The following is a 14,565-nucleotide window of genomic DNA, read 5'->3' on the forward strand; positions in this document are numbered from 1 at the left end:
GAAATATGTCATTATACACGCGGGGGCCCCGGATGTTCTCATGCAGCTATCAGAGGTGTGAAATATGTCATTATACACGCGGGGGCCCCGGATGTTCTCATGCAGCTATCAGAGGTACCGAAGTGAGATTTCATTACAGGCATTTCTGAGCCTTTTTCCTAACCCTCCCTTCCGTCGAATCCACCTGTTCCCGGCCGAACACTCGGGGGCCTGACTCGCCTGCCTCAAACGTGTTCCAGACGCGCAAGTCCAGCATTGCGGTCTACCGCAAGTACGGATTAGTGCAGATTCGGGTTTATATTAACGAGACCAGCAGGAGTCCTCAGCTATACGCATTCGCTGCACGGCCGTTCTGCTCATCTCACGTCACAAATCCCTTCCTTCGCCAATGTTCGTCTGTAACTTGGTTTGGTCTTTTCTCTGTAGAAACCCCTTTTATATTACATTTTCTATCAAATTCACCACTTGCATTGATCGTGTGTGTGTTTGGGTTCGGAACTAAACCTCTGGAAAGTCTAGAACTCCGTTTCGAAAGTGTAGCCACCTTCCGATAAGAGACCGAGTAAAAAGGGTTTGTCGCCACTTCGTTAAACTTGTAAAAATTGACGTGGTGCCCCTCATATGTATCAAATATCTTCATTTATAACGCTGTAACTTAAAATTACAATAACCCCGAAGTGACGCAGGCACCGCTTCTAACTCATCGTTTCCTTCTAAATTAAGCACAATTCGTATTCATGCAACTATCGCTACACAGTCACGACATGTCATTTGTGTTTTGGGATATTCGATCAAATATTTTGTTGATAGTCAAGAGCCGTGAGAAATGCAAAGTTATCAATGTCCTTACACCATCGTTCTCTTGCGAGTTTAATTCCCCGTTTTAAATTGTTGTTTTTTTTAAAGGAATACCATTCAAGCAAGATGTTCCTCATGATTGTAGGCTGAAAGCTGCAGCTGGCTACTAGTGTGGACTGAATGAGTGGCAAACAAAACCAACTATCAACGTGTTCATTTTTGGAACTATGACCTGAAATAGTTCATTTTTGCAACAGTGAACTAACTTCGTCGCGTAGAAAGGGAACTTTCCCAACACTGGACATTGCTTTCATGCCTTCTTCTGTACCATGGGAGCAAACGCGCTGTAATCTGCCATGTCCCATGTTTTATTCTTAGAAAGCTACGACAGACCGTGAAAAGCGATTCCGACCTTATCACAACGGGAGAAATGAATGGAAGCCATCCCGACGTGCCGTGTCTGTCAGCAGGGAATTTACAGGCTTGCGTCGTGTCGCTCGAAACCGAGGAGAACAAATGGCCAATACGTTTTGGGCAAACGGGGCTGCCGTGGCCGCTGGGAAGAAGGAATTCAAGATTTATTGTCATTGATTTTTGGAAGCATTTACCTTGAAGAATTATATATGGCCAGAACAAATGTATGGAAACGAAATCTCCATTGAAACAAGATGAGGCGCAGGCACCAACAGACAAAACACATTTGCAAATATAATCATTTATTTAGTCTATTCCTAAAAATGTGCATGACTGTTCTGTCAAGGTAGGAAAAAATTGCATTAAATAAGTTTCATATTCATGCAAATGCATTATTTGATGAAAAACCCTGATTCGATCTGAACAAAATTTGGACATCACAAACAAATCATCAAAGGGGGACAGGATGAGTGAAGCAGTTAGCAAAGGCCGTCCAGCAGTTTGCAACCTGATTTCATTGAATAGGAGGGTGATGCTCATAAAAAATAGAGAACAATTGAAAAACGGACACACATTAAGAGCTTATTTCGAAGTTTGTGGAACGTTTTGATCACTGACGACTTTAGAGGCTTGCTCTTTTTCAAATTTCAGCACAGCGCACTGTTGCTGCTGCTGCTGCTGCTCCATGTGTCCCTGTACCCATTGTTTTCCTGTTAATGACAGGCTTCGACTAATGTTGAACTATTTCTGTGTGATGTCCGCCGGGGGAACGACTCGTCTGAAGTGGAAAGTTGCAAAGCTTTGGTTGCCAGTTTGTTGTTTAGGTCCAGATGAAGACGGTGATAAAACCCGAGGCTGGCGAACGGACGAACTCTGTGGAGAGGCACAGAATGGATACGTTATTGTGACAGCAAGTGTGTATCATCAATCAAGAGTTCAAATTCAAGACATTTTAGAAAAGGACCCTTTTTAAGACAATGTATTTTTAAATATTTGTGGAAAAGTGGATCAGTGATGCTTCATGTCCCTTCATGACAGAAGAACAACATCAGATGCAGGTGATATTTCCTGGGTCCAGTGGCGAAATGTCATCGCGTGCATCAGGATGGCACACAAATGTTCAGTAAAATGACTTCAAATGTTTATGAATGCGCTTTAGTTCTCAGTGGAACATTTCCGTGGCGTCTTTAGGAGCTGTGTTTGCCGTCAGCGCACATTTTCGGGAAGCGTCGATGTGGCTTTTCTCCATGAACATAACACATTAACACATTTGTATGACTTGGGAAACGTACTAAAACATTGATTTACATCCTTTTCAGTTGTTTTTGAAAATGGTTCGACATTTTGTCCAAGTGAACTGTAAAACTGTATCCTGGTAGACAATGCTGTACAGCAAGACTTAAACATGCAAGGTTCCAGCGTGTAGAGTGAAGACATTAACAAGTCATCTACACAATGCCTTACATACCAGTATATGAAATACAAGTAGCGTAATTAGTTTTGCATTACAAAATAACCGTTTCTGAAATGCAATGTTACTCCGGCATTACTGTCACCAAAACAACTGTCGAATTCTTAAGTATGATGTTGAAGACAATGGAACAAAACCACAGGTTACATCACCTTCAATTGATCTTTTTTCCCATGACAAGAAATAAACGTTTGATGACTATTTTATAGTAGCGTCTCTCTCTCTCTCTCAAAATGTTATATTCCTTCTATTCAAAATCTGAAGCCAAAACAAAAAAAGAAAAATACATGTATTTGCCACACTCAAGTGCTACTTTAAAACGTGTAAACTGACTTGAAGGATAATCTTCGCTGATGCACGCAATGATTAACACGTGCACACAATGAGTAGCATCAGTGGTCCAACTGTGAGCGGCACGCTGTATATTCGGTTCAACGATGCACGAAAAGCCACCGAAATCCAGACAATGGCGGCGCAGTGTGACGCGATGGATGGTGGGACCCAGCAACAGAAACGCCGATTTTGAAATCCGAGCGAGATGCTTTTGAGGTTCCAAGAAGGTTCAAATGCATTGTAAAGTGGAAAGTTTCTGATTGGAACTGCTATGGCATGACCAAAATGCCATTAGTATTTCCGTAACTTACTGTATCGTTAAACGACAATCGTCGTACCACTGTTACTTTTCTAACATGTTTCTCCTTTATACGGGTTCAAGGCAATAAATGTAAATTCCATCCGTCCTTCCTCTACAGCATACAGGTCAAACTCAGGCCCGGGGGCCAATTTTGGCCACCGATGGTAATTATATTCGGCCCGCAAGACCATATTAAATGTGTGTTCGAGCTGGCCCGCCACTCGGCATGCTTTGCTAGTGTGTCGGCCCATCGGTCTAGACCGGCGGGCGCCCCTTCCCGTTCTGTTGCAGTCGCGAGCAACGACGCTACCGGCCTCCTCGAGTAAATTTACACTTCCCCTTCCCAAAAATGGCCCCAAACGAAAGCTGGAAAACGGTTCACTTCCAAGACAGGTGGGAGGCGGACCGTCTGTTCGGGCCTGTTTGTCGGGTGCGGAGCAACTGTGGCCGGAACAAAGACGAGCACAATTGAATTCATGCTTAGTTGAATGCCCTTGATCAACTCGTAGGCGCGGACTGTTCACACAGTTTGAAGCACACGCTTATTTTTGGGGCTTGTTTTGTTGTTGGCCTTTGAAAAAGGATTTCCATCAAAAAGAAAGAGATAAATAGAAGATGGAGAGACAATTGCAATACAAAACAACAAACAAATTCCACTTTCTCGTGTTTATAATATGAAAGTTTGTTTATTCCGGATTCAGTGTTTAAGCAAAATTTGAGTTTGCTGTCAATGATCAACTTTAACGCTACATTTCTGCAGAAAAGGGAAAGATACACATCGCAGTGATTTTTCATGAAATGTATTATTTTGTCCCACCGTGAATTTGGTCTATAGCGTTTATTCAGTACAGGGTCGCAGGGCTCTGGAACCAATCCAGCCGACTCCGATCGGAGCCGTGCGGCAGTGCGGAACCCGCGCTGGACACCGGGCGAGCGAACCGCTACGAACGATCGGTGGCCTAACCTGAACTCGTGACTCAAGGTTGAAAGTCGAGAACGTGTGAACAACATGGAAGCGGTGTGACCAGAAGCGTAAACTGCATGTGTCACCTAGCAAAGACTCCAATTTCAATTCCACTCGGTGCTTTGTTTTCCCCTAACTCCACAGGTGTGAAAGAAGCGCACACTTGTACCATTTTCAGCCTGCCATAGGTTTGCACAGACGACAGTTCAACCACTGCGGAAAAATCAAGGGTGTGCTACTAAATAATCAAATGTTTCTCCCTTCATCTTCCATTAACATTAACAACATCCAAATAATCCTCCTACTTTTACCACTCCACTCAAGCCAAAATGACGCCTTCCAATTCTTAAAACACGCTTAACGAAAACACTCAGCACGGACCGTCTGGAGCCATATTACGAAACGAAACAATAGCTTCTCGGGGAGAAAATAGGGAAAAGGAATATAGAGCGCCTCCGCGCCTTTAACCATTAGCTTCCCCATTAACCCCCCGACACCTCCTCCCTGGGAGTGCATTAACAAAGGGGGGATGGGCTAGAATTAAAACTTCATTTTCATTTTCAAATCATTTTCTCTCAAGCCAAATCGTCACATTTCAAGAAGCCCATTCAAGTTTGAAAGCGTCATCTAACTTTCAATCTAAGTTGCACTCACCTTTTCGGACATTTCAAACTCATTCACTGCACGTTGACCCGATGAGTGTTTCGTTTGTAATTTCTCGTTTGTGCTGACCATTTTTGTTTTCAGTGTGCCCAAGCGCTCACCAAACGGGCGTCATGGTAACCGTTCTAATGCTTCATTTGTTTTACTTTTGTTGTATGTCATTATCTTGCAGCGCAGTAAATCATTTCAAATTTAAGAGGAACAATCCCCAGCTCAAGTCTTAATGACTTCCTAATAATTACAAAACCGTGATAATCTGCTGCTCAATCGAGGCAATTCAGATGACTGACAGCAGACGTGCGCTCAGTGGTTATCAGCCTTATGAAAGGCTTTTGAAGGAGATAATTCTTCTTCTCAACATCCTTTAATTACTAAGGGCTGAGAAATGCTGCAGGAGCCTGAATCAGCTTCTTTTGGAAATTACAAGATATACAGCGAATATAATCTCCCTCTCACACAACGTGCGAATATTTGACACCGTTTCCCTATCAAAGCGTCTCACGTCAGAAGCGGGCATCTTAGTCTCCATCAGATAAAAAGCCAGCCTGCACATTCAAAAGGAATGCCAAGCATTGAGTGAATGAAAACTTGCTCAATCCATTTTCTCCTGAGTGAAAATAAAAGATTAAATAGCTTTATTCTCATTTGCGTACCACTATTTCATGAAAACCCCATGAATGAATGTTAAGCGTATGCTAACCACCCCGGAGTTAAAATAAAAGCCTCATTAGCTTTATTGTCATTCGTGTACCACTATTTAATGGAAAACCCCTTGAATAAATGTTAAGTGTAAGCTAAGCGTTTGTTCGTGTGGATGTGCACAGATAATCAACACAAAAAAAGGATTACATGAACAGATGATGGGAAATTTCAATTCCAATTGACAACCTCCATAATAAAATAATGCTAACAGGCATTCCGTCACTACCGGTGCTCCCAAACGAAAAGGGAACAATCGAGATCTGTTGTGTTTTTTTTTTAAAGTTCTGCAGGCAGACAACAGCACTTTCAAAACGGTCCTGGTTTGCCACTTCAAGAGCAAAGATACAGTGTCACTTCCAAGTGGCTGTACTAACGGCTTGTCCTTCCAGTACTCATTCACATTCACTTAACATAAAACTCAGATTACTACTCCGATATTAACTCAAAATTAAGATTTCAACATGAAGAACACAATGATTCATGAGTGATTTTGCTAAGAGTGCTAAAATAGCTTCTATTCACATTTTACGAGATTAAAAAAAAAAAAAAGAGTACAGTATAGTTTTACTTTTGTTGATATTAGTCCAGAACCTAACTAATTGGTTGCTATCTTATAGATCTATATGAACAATTTCTACAGTGACTAAAACGCTGACACTGGGCATTTTTCTTCTTGTTATTTATGCACCATTGACGCAATTCTAGGATGCCATTGCCACCTACTGGCTCCTTTTTCCAAGATCACGTCATAATAAATCACAAGAGACGGACGGTTAAGAACCAACAGAACGTTACCGCCACCATAAATACTGTAAATGAGCAGGAAGCACAAGCAAGACTTTTAGCAACGGGATACAAACGGTGCGTGATTACTGCCAAGATTTCAAAGTCTTGCGACACATTTGCCGGCCACTGCCCACTCTGCGGTAATCACTCCTCGACTCCCAGCGGCTCTTTTGCCCCTTCCAATTCCAACCGGCCAATCTGCATAAATTTGCATCAATCGACTAGTTTCCCGACACAGAAAACAAATATGCTTTAAAAACATCTTATCTGTGGGCTTTTGGAGTAAACAAGAGTAGACACACACACACACGCACGCACACCTTTCATCTAACAACACACAGATTCTGTCTATAGCAACTGTATCACACCAGATGTGCCATCACATCATCACATTTTAATTATATCTATTTAGGGGGGAAACATACAATAACCTAGTCGCATAAATAAGCACACCCTCAAACATTCTTTTTTGCAGCAATGTTCACGTGCTTTTAATACCACGAGCAGGCAGGCAAAGTAAATGTTACGTAGCTAGCTAGTTAGCAGGCTAGTGTTAGCATTGACGTTTGTACGTAAGCACAATGCCGGTGTTCTGTCGATTCATTTTTTCTCTTCATCGAGATCCACGTCAATAAGTCTTGACAACGGCGACCAAGAGGGGCGAGGCGCCGTTGCAAGACGCAAACCTATTGGTCGCCGTCAAGATCAAACACTTTTCATTTTGGCATTGTAGGACTATTATGACGACGACGATTATGTCACACTACAAGGAGTTTCGTCATTCCCAACAAAATGTATTAAGCCCGATCGGAAAAATCGCCCGCAAAAGCAAATCGGGCCTATAATGGGGTTAAGATCTTGTCGTTTGATGGTAAAGGTTATCTGAAGGTTTTGAATTGCCATAGGGGTGACCATGAGTATAAATGGTGGTTTTCTGCCCTGTAATGGACTGGCTATCAGTCCAGTGCGTACCCCGCCTCTCGCTAAAAAGTCAGCTGACTCACTCGGACTTGACTTGAGCGTTTAGCAGAGATAACCTTTATTTGTACCCCAGTGGTAATCAAACTGCAGTTACCGTATTTTCACGACCATAAGGCGCGCCGTATTAAAAGGCAGTCTCAGTTATGGGGTCTTTTTCTGTATTTAACACATACATAAGGCACACTGTATTATTGGGCGCAGGCATGGTAAAACATACGCTAGCTTAAAACATAAAGTAGCATGCATGCACGCTAAAACAATGTTTTTAAAAAGGCAGCGAGAGCAAAACTGAGTTCGGTTGTACTTTATTGAAGGATTTAACAATGTACTCATTTTTTTTTTGGGATCAATCCTCATCCACAAATCCATCAAAGTCCTCATGTTCTGTATCCGAAATGAACAGCTGGGCAAGTTCTCCATCAAACACGGCAGGTTCCCTCTCGTCATTGTCGGAGTCGGTCTCGTTGCCGTGCGGCTCCTCAGGAAAGATGGGGGCTTTTACGAAAGCTCGAACAACAGTGCAAGCAGACACGTTAGCCCAATTATCCACAATCCTTTCATAAATTGTGCCGTAACTCGCCCGGCGCCTAGTCTTAGTAACGCTGTGTTCGCCATCTGTCATCAATCGCTCCCACGCCGCTCGCATCTTCACTTTGAACGCCCTGTTCACACCAATGTCCAGCGGTTGGAGTTTCTTCGTCAAGCCTCCTGGAATCATGGCAAGCTCCGAGTTATTGCCCTCAGTCGAATAGTGACTGTAGAGACGCTTCTCCCGGCTGTTCTTTGTTCCTTAATCCATTGCATCGAGTTGGTCTTCCAACTCGGGCCCCCTCGCCTTGTTTCCGTGGAAACTCAGCTTTGTCTTCTTGACTTGACGAAGCTCGTTTTCCTGCTTCCTCCGCTTCCGAACCATGGATTTGTTGATCTTGAATTCTCTCGCGGCTGCTCGATTCCTATGTTCCTCCGCGCAACTGATAGCTTGCAGGTTAAACTGCTTCGTAAGCGTCTCTCTTCGTAGGTTCCATTTTGCTCAATGCACATACCGGCGCTATATACCTACTGGGGGCATGCCTTTAGTGTCCTCTGTCACGCGCACCCTTCCCCCTTTACGTCCGCCTTCCTCTGTATAAGCAGCGTGTCGGTGTCATGAACGGAACAGAGGACAGGACCCAAAAATGCACGACTCCAAAACAAATGGACAGTTTCAAAAAGAGGTTTAATATACGGGCAGGCTATCCAAAAAAGGCAACAGTATCAAAAACGTGAGGCAAAAAGGGAAGGTCGATAATCGGACGGCACCGTTGACGTGACAGTTGCTCACGGGATGACCCAAGTGCCCGCAGTAGAAGCACCGCCCTTCCCTCAGCCGGCGTTGACGTTCCTCAGGGGAGAGACGGAACCTGCCCAGTTGCATGGGTTCATCCGTGGTGACGCTAGCCAGTGGATTGAGACCGGAATCAGGGGACCTGCCTTGGTTTGGCTGGTCACCGAGGCTCGTCCTCCAAGTGCGCGGTGACGCAGCCCTCCGCCGAACTCCGTCCAGCTCGCGATCCAAAAGCCTCGTCGATCTTTACCGCGAGAGCGATGAGTGTCCAAGTCGGTCGGCCGGTCTAGCGGGACCCAATGATCCTTGACGGCGGGGGATAGTCCTTCAAAAAATGCATCGAGCAGTGCCCTATTATTCCACACCATTCCATTTTCTCCACAGTCTTTTCCAAAAAAGCCCATAAATGACACGCGGCGGAATTGCAGCTCCATTCAGCAGCAGCCCACGCCTCCGCAGGACCAGTCAGGTGGGAAATGACGAAAGCGAAATTTGCCCGCTCGGTGGGGAGGGCAGCTGCCTGCAGCTCAAAGTGGAGTTTGCACTGAGTGATGAACGGCTTAATGTTCCCAGACTCTCCAGAGAACCTCTCCGGTCGAGAGAGCTGTGGACAGACAGCAGCGGAGGTGGCAGGTGGCTGCATGGTGACCGCTTCACCTGGAAACGGTGGTACAGTGGCGGCATCGGGTGCTGTGCCAGCTGGTTCCTTCTTCTGAAGCATATTCATTAGCACTTCAAACTATGAGGCCACCTGTCTCATCATATTGTCCTGATGCTCTGACAGTCCCTCTAGATGAAGGTGGAGAGATGCTCTCAGGAGCAGGTGTGTATGTAACAGGGGGGAGACAAAAACCGGAACACACACCCATGACAGTCGGCAGGAAATGCTGCCAGTCAAGCGGAGCGCTCATCACACAACAACATTTATAGATGGAACTCGGTGCACACATAAGGCGCGCCGCATTATAAGGCGCCCCGTCCATTTTGTAAGTGCGCCTTATGTTTGTGAAAATACGGTAGTTCATCTGAAGCTGCTGGGCACACAATGAAATAAGTATTTTAATAGTTTGTTATTGTTAAATCAGTTGTTAAAGGTTACACATTGTATTTTATTTCAATAGCTTTAACAGTAATTGATTTAGTAAAACTAATAATAAATTATTTCTGGAAGTACATGTTTTTAAATTTAGCAATTCTGTGGTGCATTTCATTGTTTAGTAAGTTTCATTTTTTGCCACCTCCCCAGCCAACCCCCACCGCCGCACACACCCTGGAGATCACCGCCGTACCCCCCCCCCCCCCCCCCCCCAGGAGATCAAGACGCCTCCCCACACCCCCGCACCCCAGCAAACCGCAGGCCCGCAATACAACCAGTCCCTGCCCAGCCCGAGGGCGGGAGTGTGTCCCTTGTTTGTTGGAAAGGAGGGCGGATAGGGACACCCGACAAGGGAACGATAAAGAAGAGGGGGAACCAGGCAATACTGCCTAACAGCCAAACAGCACAGAGGTGCTGAAACCCGATCCGACACCCACACCCTCCCGATCCCATACCAGTCCCCCAGGAACCCTTTGACATGTGTATGCGCCCAGATGTGTTTAGTGAGAAAAATATATCCAGTAAATGGTGTGAGTGCTAAGTGAGTGATGAAGAGGCACGGCTCCTGCAAGTCAGGCCCATTATGCCGGACAACCACCGACGAAGAGGGCCATCCCTCCCAACCCGCAGCACCAACTCACCCCCCCATTACCCGCCCTCGAGCGTGGGAGGTGGACCCCCCCACCGCCACCACACCAGGCAGGGAAAAGAACCCCACAGCAGGCCCCACAGCCGCAGGGGACCGCCCTGCTCCCCCACGGGAAGAGGAAGAGGCGACCGCAGCGGGACGCAAGGAACGGAGAGAAGAGGAGGAAGCAGGCCCGAGGAGCGATAGGGGGGCCCCACCACCGCCGCCAGCAGCAGCCAGAGCGGGGGACCCAGGCGGGTGCCAGCCGGCACCGCCCCAGCACCCACGGAACATGGGCGAGTCACCATCACATCTCCACTACTCCCCAGGAGGTCGCCCCAGTGGTTCCCTCCACCCCCGAGGAAGGAGTGAAAAAGAGTCCCGCCCCCACAGATTCCGGAACAGCAAACACAGGGACAAGATCCCCACAGCATGCATGTGTCTTTTCACCTTGCAAACCAATCTAAAATGTGTGGAAATAAAAGAAAAAAGAAAAAGAAATGAATAGAATAATAATAAAACAACAACCTCGACAACAAATGATATAGAATTTCATTGTTTACTTTCACACTTATGAAAATAGTCTTGCTATTGTCAAATGTCAGATGGCAGATGGCGCCCTACTCCGGCAAAGGAATCAAGAGACTAGATTTTAGCATGTTGAGGAAAGGTGACCAGCTATCTACGTATATGTGTCATTGATTTTTTTCTCACGCAATACATTCTATGATGAGATTTAGCCACTGATTGATGTTAATAGCTTGTTTGTTTTTCCAGTTTAATAGAATTGTTTTCTTAGCGGTAGCTAACGCTACAAGTAATGATTGTGAATATTTTTTCGGGAGGTCAATTAAGCCTAAGTCGCCAAGTATGCACAATCTTGGGGAAAGTGGAATCCTGCGGTTTAAAATATACGAGAGTTTTTGTATAACCGAAGCCCAAAAGCATTGTACATTCCCACATAGCATGAAAATAGGTGTCTGGGGTATTTTGGGTGCATTGCGCGCATATATGAGATGGACAGAAGCCCATTTTATGCATAGTGTACTGAGTAAAGTGTGTTCTATGGAGCACTTTATATTCTGTAAGATTTAGATTATTATTTTTTTTTTGTCATTCTAAACGTATTGTAACAAATCTGTATCCAGCAGCTACGGTCAGCAGACATAGAGAGGTCTTCTTCCCATTTGGTGATTGGTAAGTGCGTTGATTTAGGATATGAAATTCATTTACAAACTTTTGAGAGATTTCTTTGACTTTGCGGGAGGAGCTTCATTATTTGCTTGACAAACTCCGGCAGTTTGAGGGTGCTCTGGAGTGTTGGTATTCTTTTTTTTAATCGCTGGTTTTAATTTATTCTGTTGAAGAAAGTTTCCGGCTGTTATTTGGAATTCTTGGAACAGTTCTCATCACGTGTCCTAAAAACATTATTGTTAAATAGTTGTTGTCGGTGGTCAATTCCATGTTGTTCCCATGTACTAAAATGAAGGGGTATATTATTAATTTCGAAATGTGTGGATTATGACAGATTGGGGGGAGCATACAGGGAGCTAGTTTGAGATCCTGTCGATTCTAAACGTTGCCACCAAGCCGTTAAGGTGGATGCAATTATTGGATTCTTGAAACATCGATGGCGTTTAAGACTAGTAAAAATAAATTGGACTTGAGAGAGTTTGATGTTGTTGCAGTCTATCTGTTCCAATTCTAGCCAAGAATGATGCTCCTCATTGTGGTGCATCCATTTGATGAGGTAATGTAATTGGTTAGCGAAATCATAGTGTTCACAAAGTTGGGAGCATTAAGGCCTCATTCATACAAGCATTCCTGAGGTATCGGAATTTGCCTGAGCAGAAGTATGTTTGTACGTATGTATTTATGAATGACTTTGAGCATGAAGTTTCTGGTCGATGCGGAATAGACGGCAGAAGAACCGAGAAAAGGAAAAGGGGAAACTGAGGCTTAAAGAATGAACATGAAAAAAACATGACACAGCGAGGCCGTTTCTTCATGAACATGAGTAAATATGTTTTCCCGTCTCCTACTTTCTTCTTCTTTGTCTTTAAGCCGCCTTCCCTTCTGACATCTCTTTGCTGTTTTCAGCAGCCCGTGCCAAGCTGTGAGCCATCAGTGCCTCCTCCAGACTCCTCCTTGCTTGGTGCACCTTCAGCTCCTGCTCCCTACATTTGAAACATAAACAGCCTATAAGAACTCACGTTTCCTCTTTTTGCAGAAGATTAAGCAGCAAAATTGAAAGTTGAAAATTATAACTGGAGGAGCCTTCTATGACCTTTGACCCCAGCTACGGGCAGCATCCTGTGAAATCGTCACTTGGGCTCTTCTTTGAAGTAATTAAAATAATAATAATAATAATAATAATAGCTGGAAGTTTGGTTGGTTCCAAATTGTGCCCAGCAGAATAAATGTTATGTTCCTATTTCTCTGTCTGTGTGTCATTGTTTTCCACAGTCTCCTTGGTGAGCGTTGGTGTGCAAAGCCTCTCGTGTCACACCTGCTGTCAATGTCGATCAGCGGGGTTTCGAGGTGCAGCGGAAGACGCCGGAAGAGGCCGGATTATCGCATTGCTTACCATCATCTCTTCATTATCCGCTATCATCTCCACGTACAGTGCCTTAAAAAAAGTATTCATAGGCTTTGAACATGTTCACATTTTGTGACCTTCCAATCCCAAACTCGAATGTGTTTAGTTGAGATGTTATGTGATAGAACATCACCAAGTGCACGTACTTATATACGTTGTGCTCATGTAAAATCTCAATCAAAAAACATTTGAGTTTGTGGAAGCAATAGGGCAACATGGGAAAAAGTCCAAGGGGTATGAATACCTTTTCAAGGCACTGTAGTTCTTGATCATCACTTGTTTGTTTCTTGCTTGTAATTCATGCGCTATCCGCTAGTCATGTTTGTATGTATGAGTTTGGATCTTTTCCGTTTTGCTTTCCCCAGTCTGACAAAAAGTACATTTTTGATTGGTCTTTTTTCACCAACCAAACATTTATTACATTCCTGATTTTTTTTAATCATTATTCAGGCATTATGGGGAACATATTAGTCACCACTTTAAATTCATCTCAAAGAGCTGTTATTGTAACTGAGGATAGGACAAGTCCTGGAGAATATCCTGAGGATGTAAAGGGTGAAAAACAAATGGAGTTCAAACTTAACCATCCCCTGGACAATTTGGACTAAACAATTTGACCGAGTATCTGTCCACGGGAAGACTAAGAGGAGCGTTGCTGCGGGAGAGAAAAGGAATGAGAGCGATTTAGGATGACAAGCACATTCAGAGGGAGAGGGTGGGGGGGGAGAATTGGAAATTAATGGGGGAAAGAGATAAGAAAGGGGGAGCACAGGAGGCATAAATGCTGGAGGGAGGGAGTAGATATCAGAGTAGACTGAGGGAGGAGGGGTTGAAAATAGGAAAGGAGTGATGGAGATGGAAACAAAGACAGGTTGAAGACAAACAAAATATTCAAAATATGTGCGACTGAAAGGATAAGTGGGGAAATAAATAGCGGCGAAGACAAAGGGCGTTGGAAACAAAACAAGGAACTGAAAGAAAATGTCCAAAATAACGCGCTATTAGACAGAAAGGAAAGACGGGGCAGAATGCATTAAGCGGCGAGGAAGCGATTGAGGGAAGGAAATGAGTGAAAAGTTGAGTGGAGGCAGACATATTCCAATGAGTCTGCTGTAATGGCTTTGGCCAGCTGTTCCCTCTGCTCTGTTGGTCCACCGGACACAAAGCCACACACTTGCGGACAGCGTCGGTTACAATGTGTCTCCACAGTGCCCCCTGTCGTCATGCATGCATATTTCAAGCTGCGACGCCACTTGAGTTCATGTTTCCTTTACAGTATCCAACTCATCCCCATTCTTGTTATGCAATGTTATGCAATCAAAACATACTGTATAAATTCCCCAACGGATTTGTTTTTTATGTCATGTAGCAATAACTTCAAGTACATCACGCATGCGCTAATTTACGTTCAAACTGGTTAAGAACTAACAATAGCTGAAAATCAAATGTCTACAAAACAAACTCCTGATTAGAAGGAAGATGAGGCCAAATTTCATAACATTTTA

General features: G+C 44.4%; 1 protein-coding gene across 4 annotated transcripts in view; it reads right to left on the minus strand.

Moving 5' to 3' along the window:
* Nucleotides 1-1,995: 1,995 nt before the first annotated feature.
* The window catches only part of mbd2 (methyl-CpG binding domain protein 2), a 36,776-nt gene continuing 24,206 nt past the window's right edge, over nt 1,996-14,565 (minus strand). For all 4 annotated transcript variants that reach the window (XM_061699459.1, XM_061699461.1, XM_061699458.1 and 1 more), the window contains 2 exons: nt 12,504-12,638; nt 1,996-2,085 (listed from right to left, as the gene is read on the minus strand). In XM_061699459.1, coding sequence (XP_061555443.1) covers nt 12,521-12,638 — 118 coding nt within the window. In that variant the 3' untranslated portion in view covers nt 1,996-2,085; nt 12,504-12,520. The remainder of the gene's footprint in view (nt 2,086-12,503; nt 12,639-14,565) is intronic.

This window comes from Phycodurus eques, chromosome 15 (assembly GCF_024500275.1).
Source record: "Phycodurus eques isolate BA_2022a chromosome 15, UOR_Pequ_1.1, whole genome shotgun sequence".
In the NCBI taxonomy this organism is placed as follows: Eukaryota; Metazoa; Chordata; class Actinopteri; order Syngnathiformes; family Syngnathidae; genus Phycodurus; species Phycodurus eques.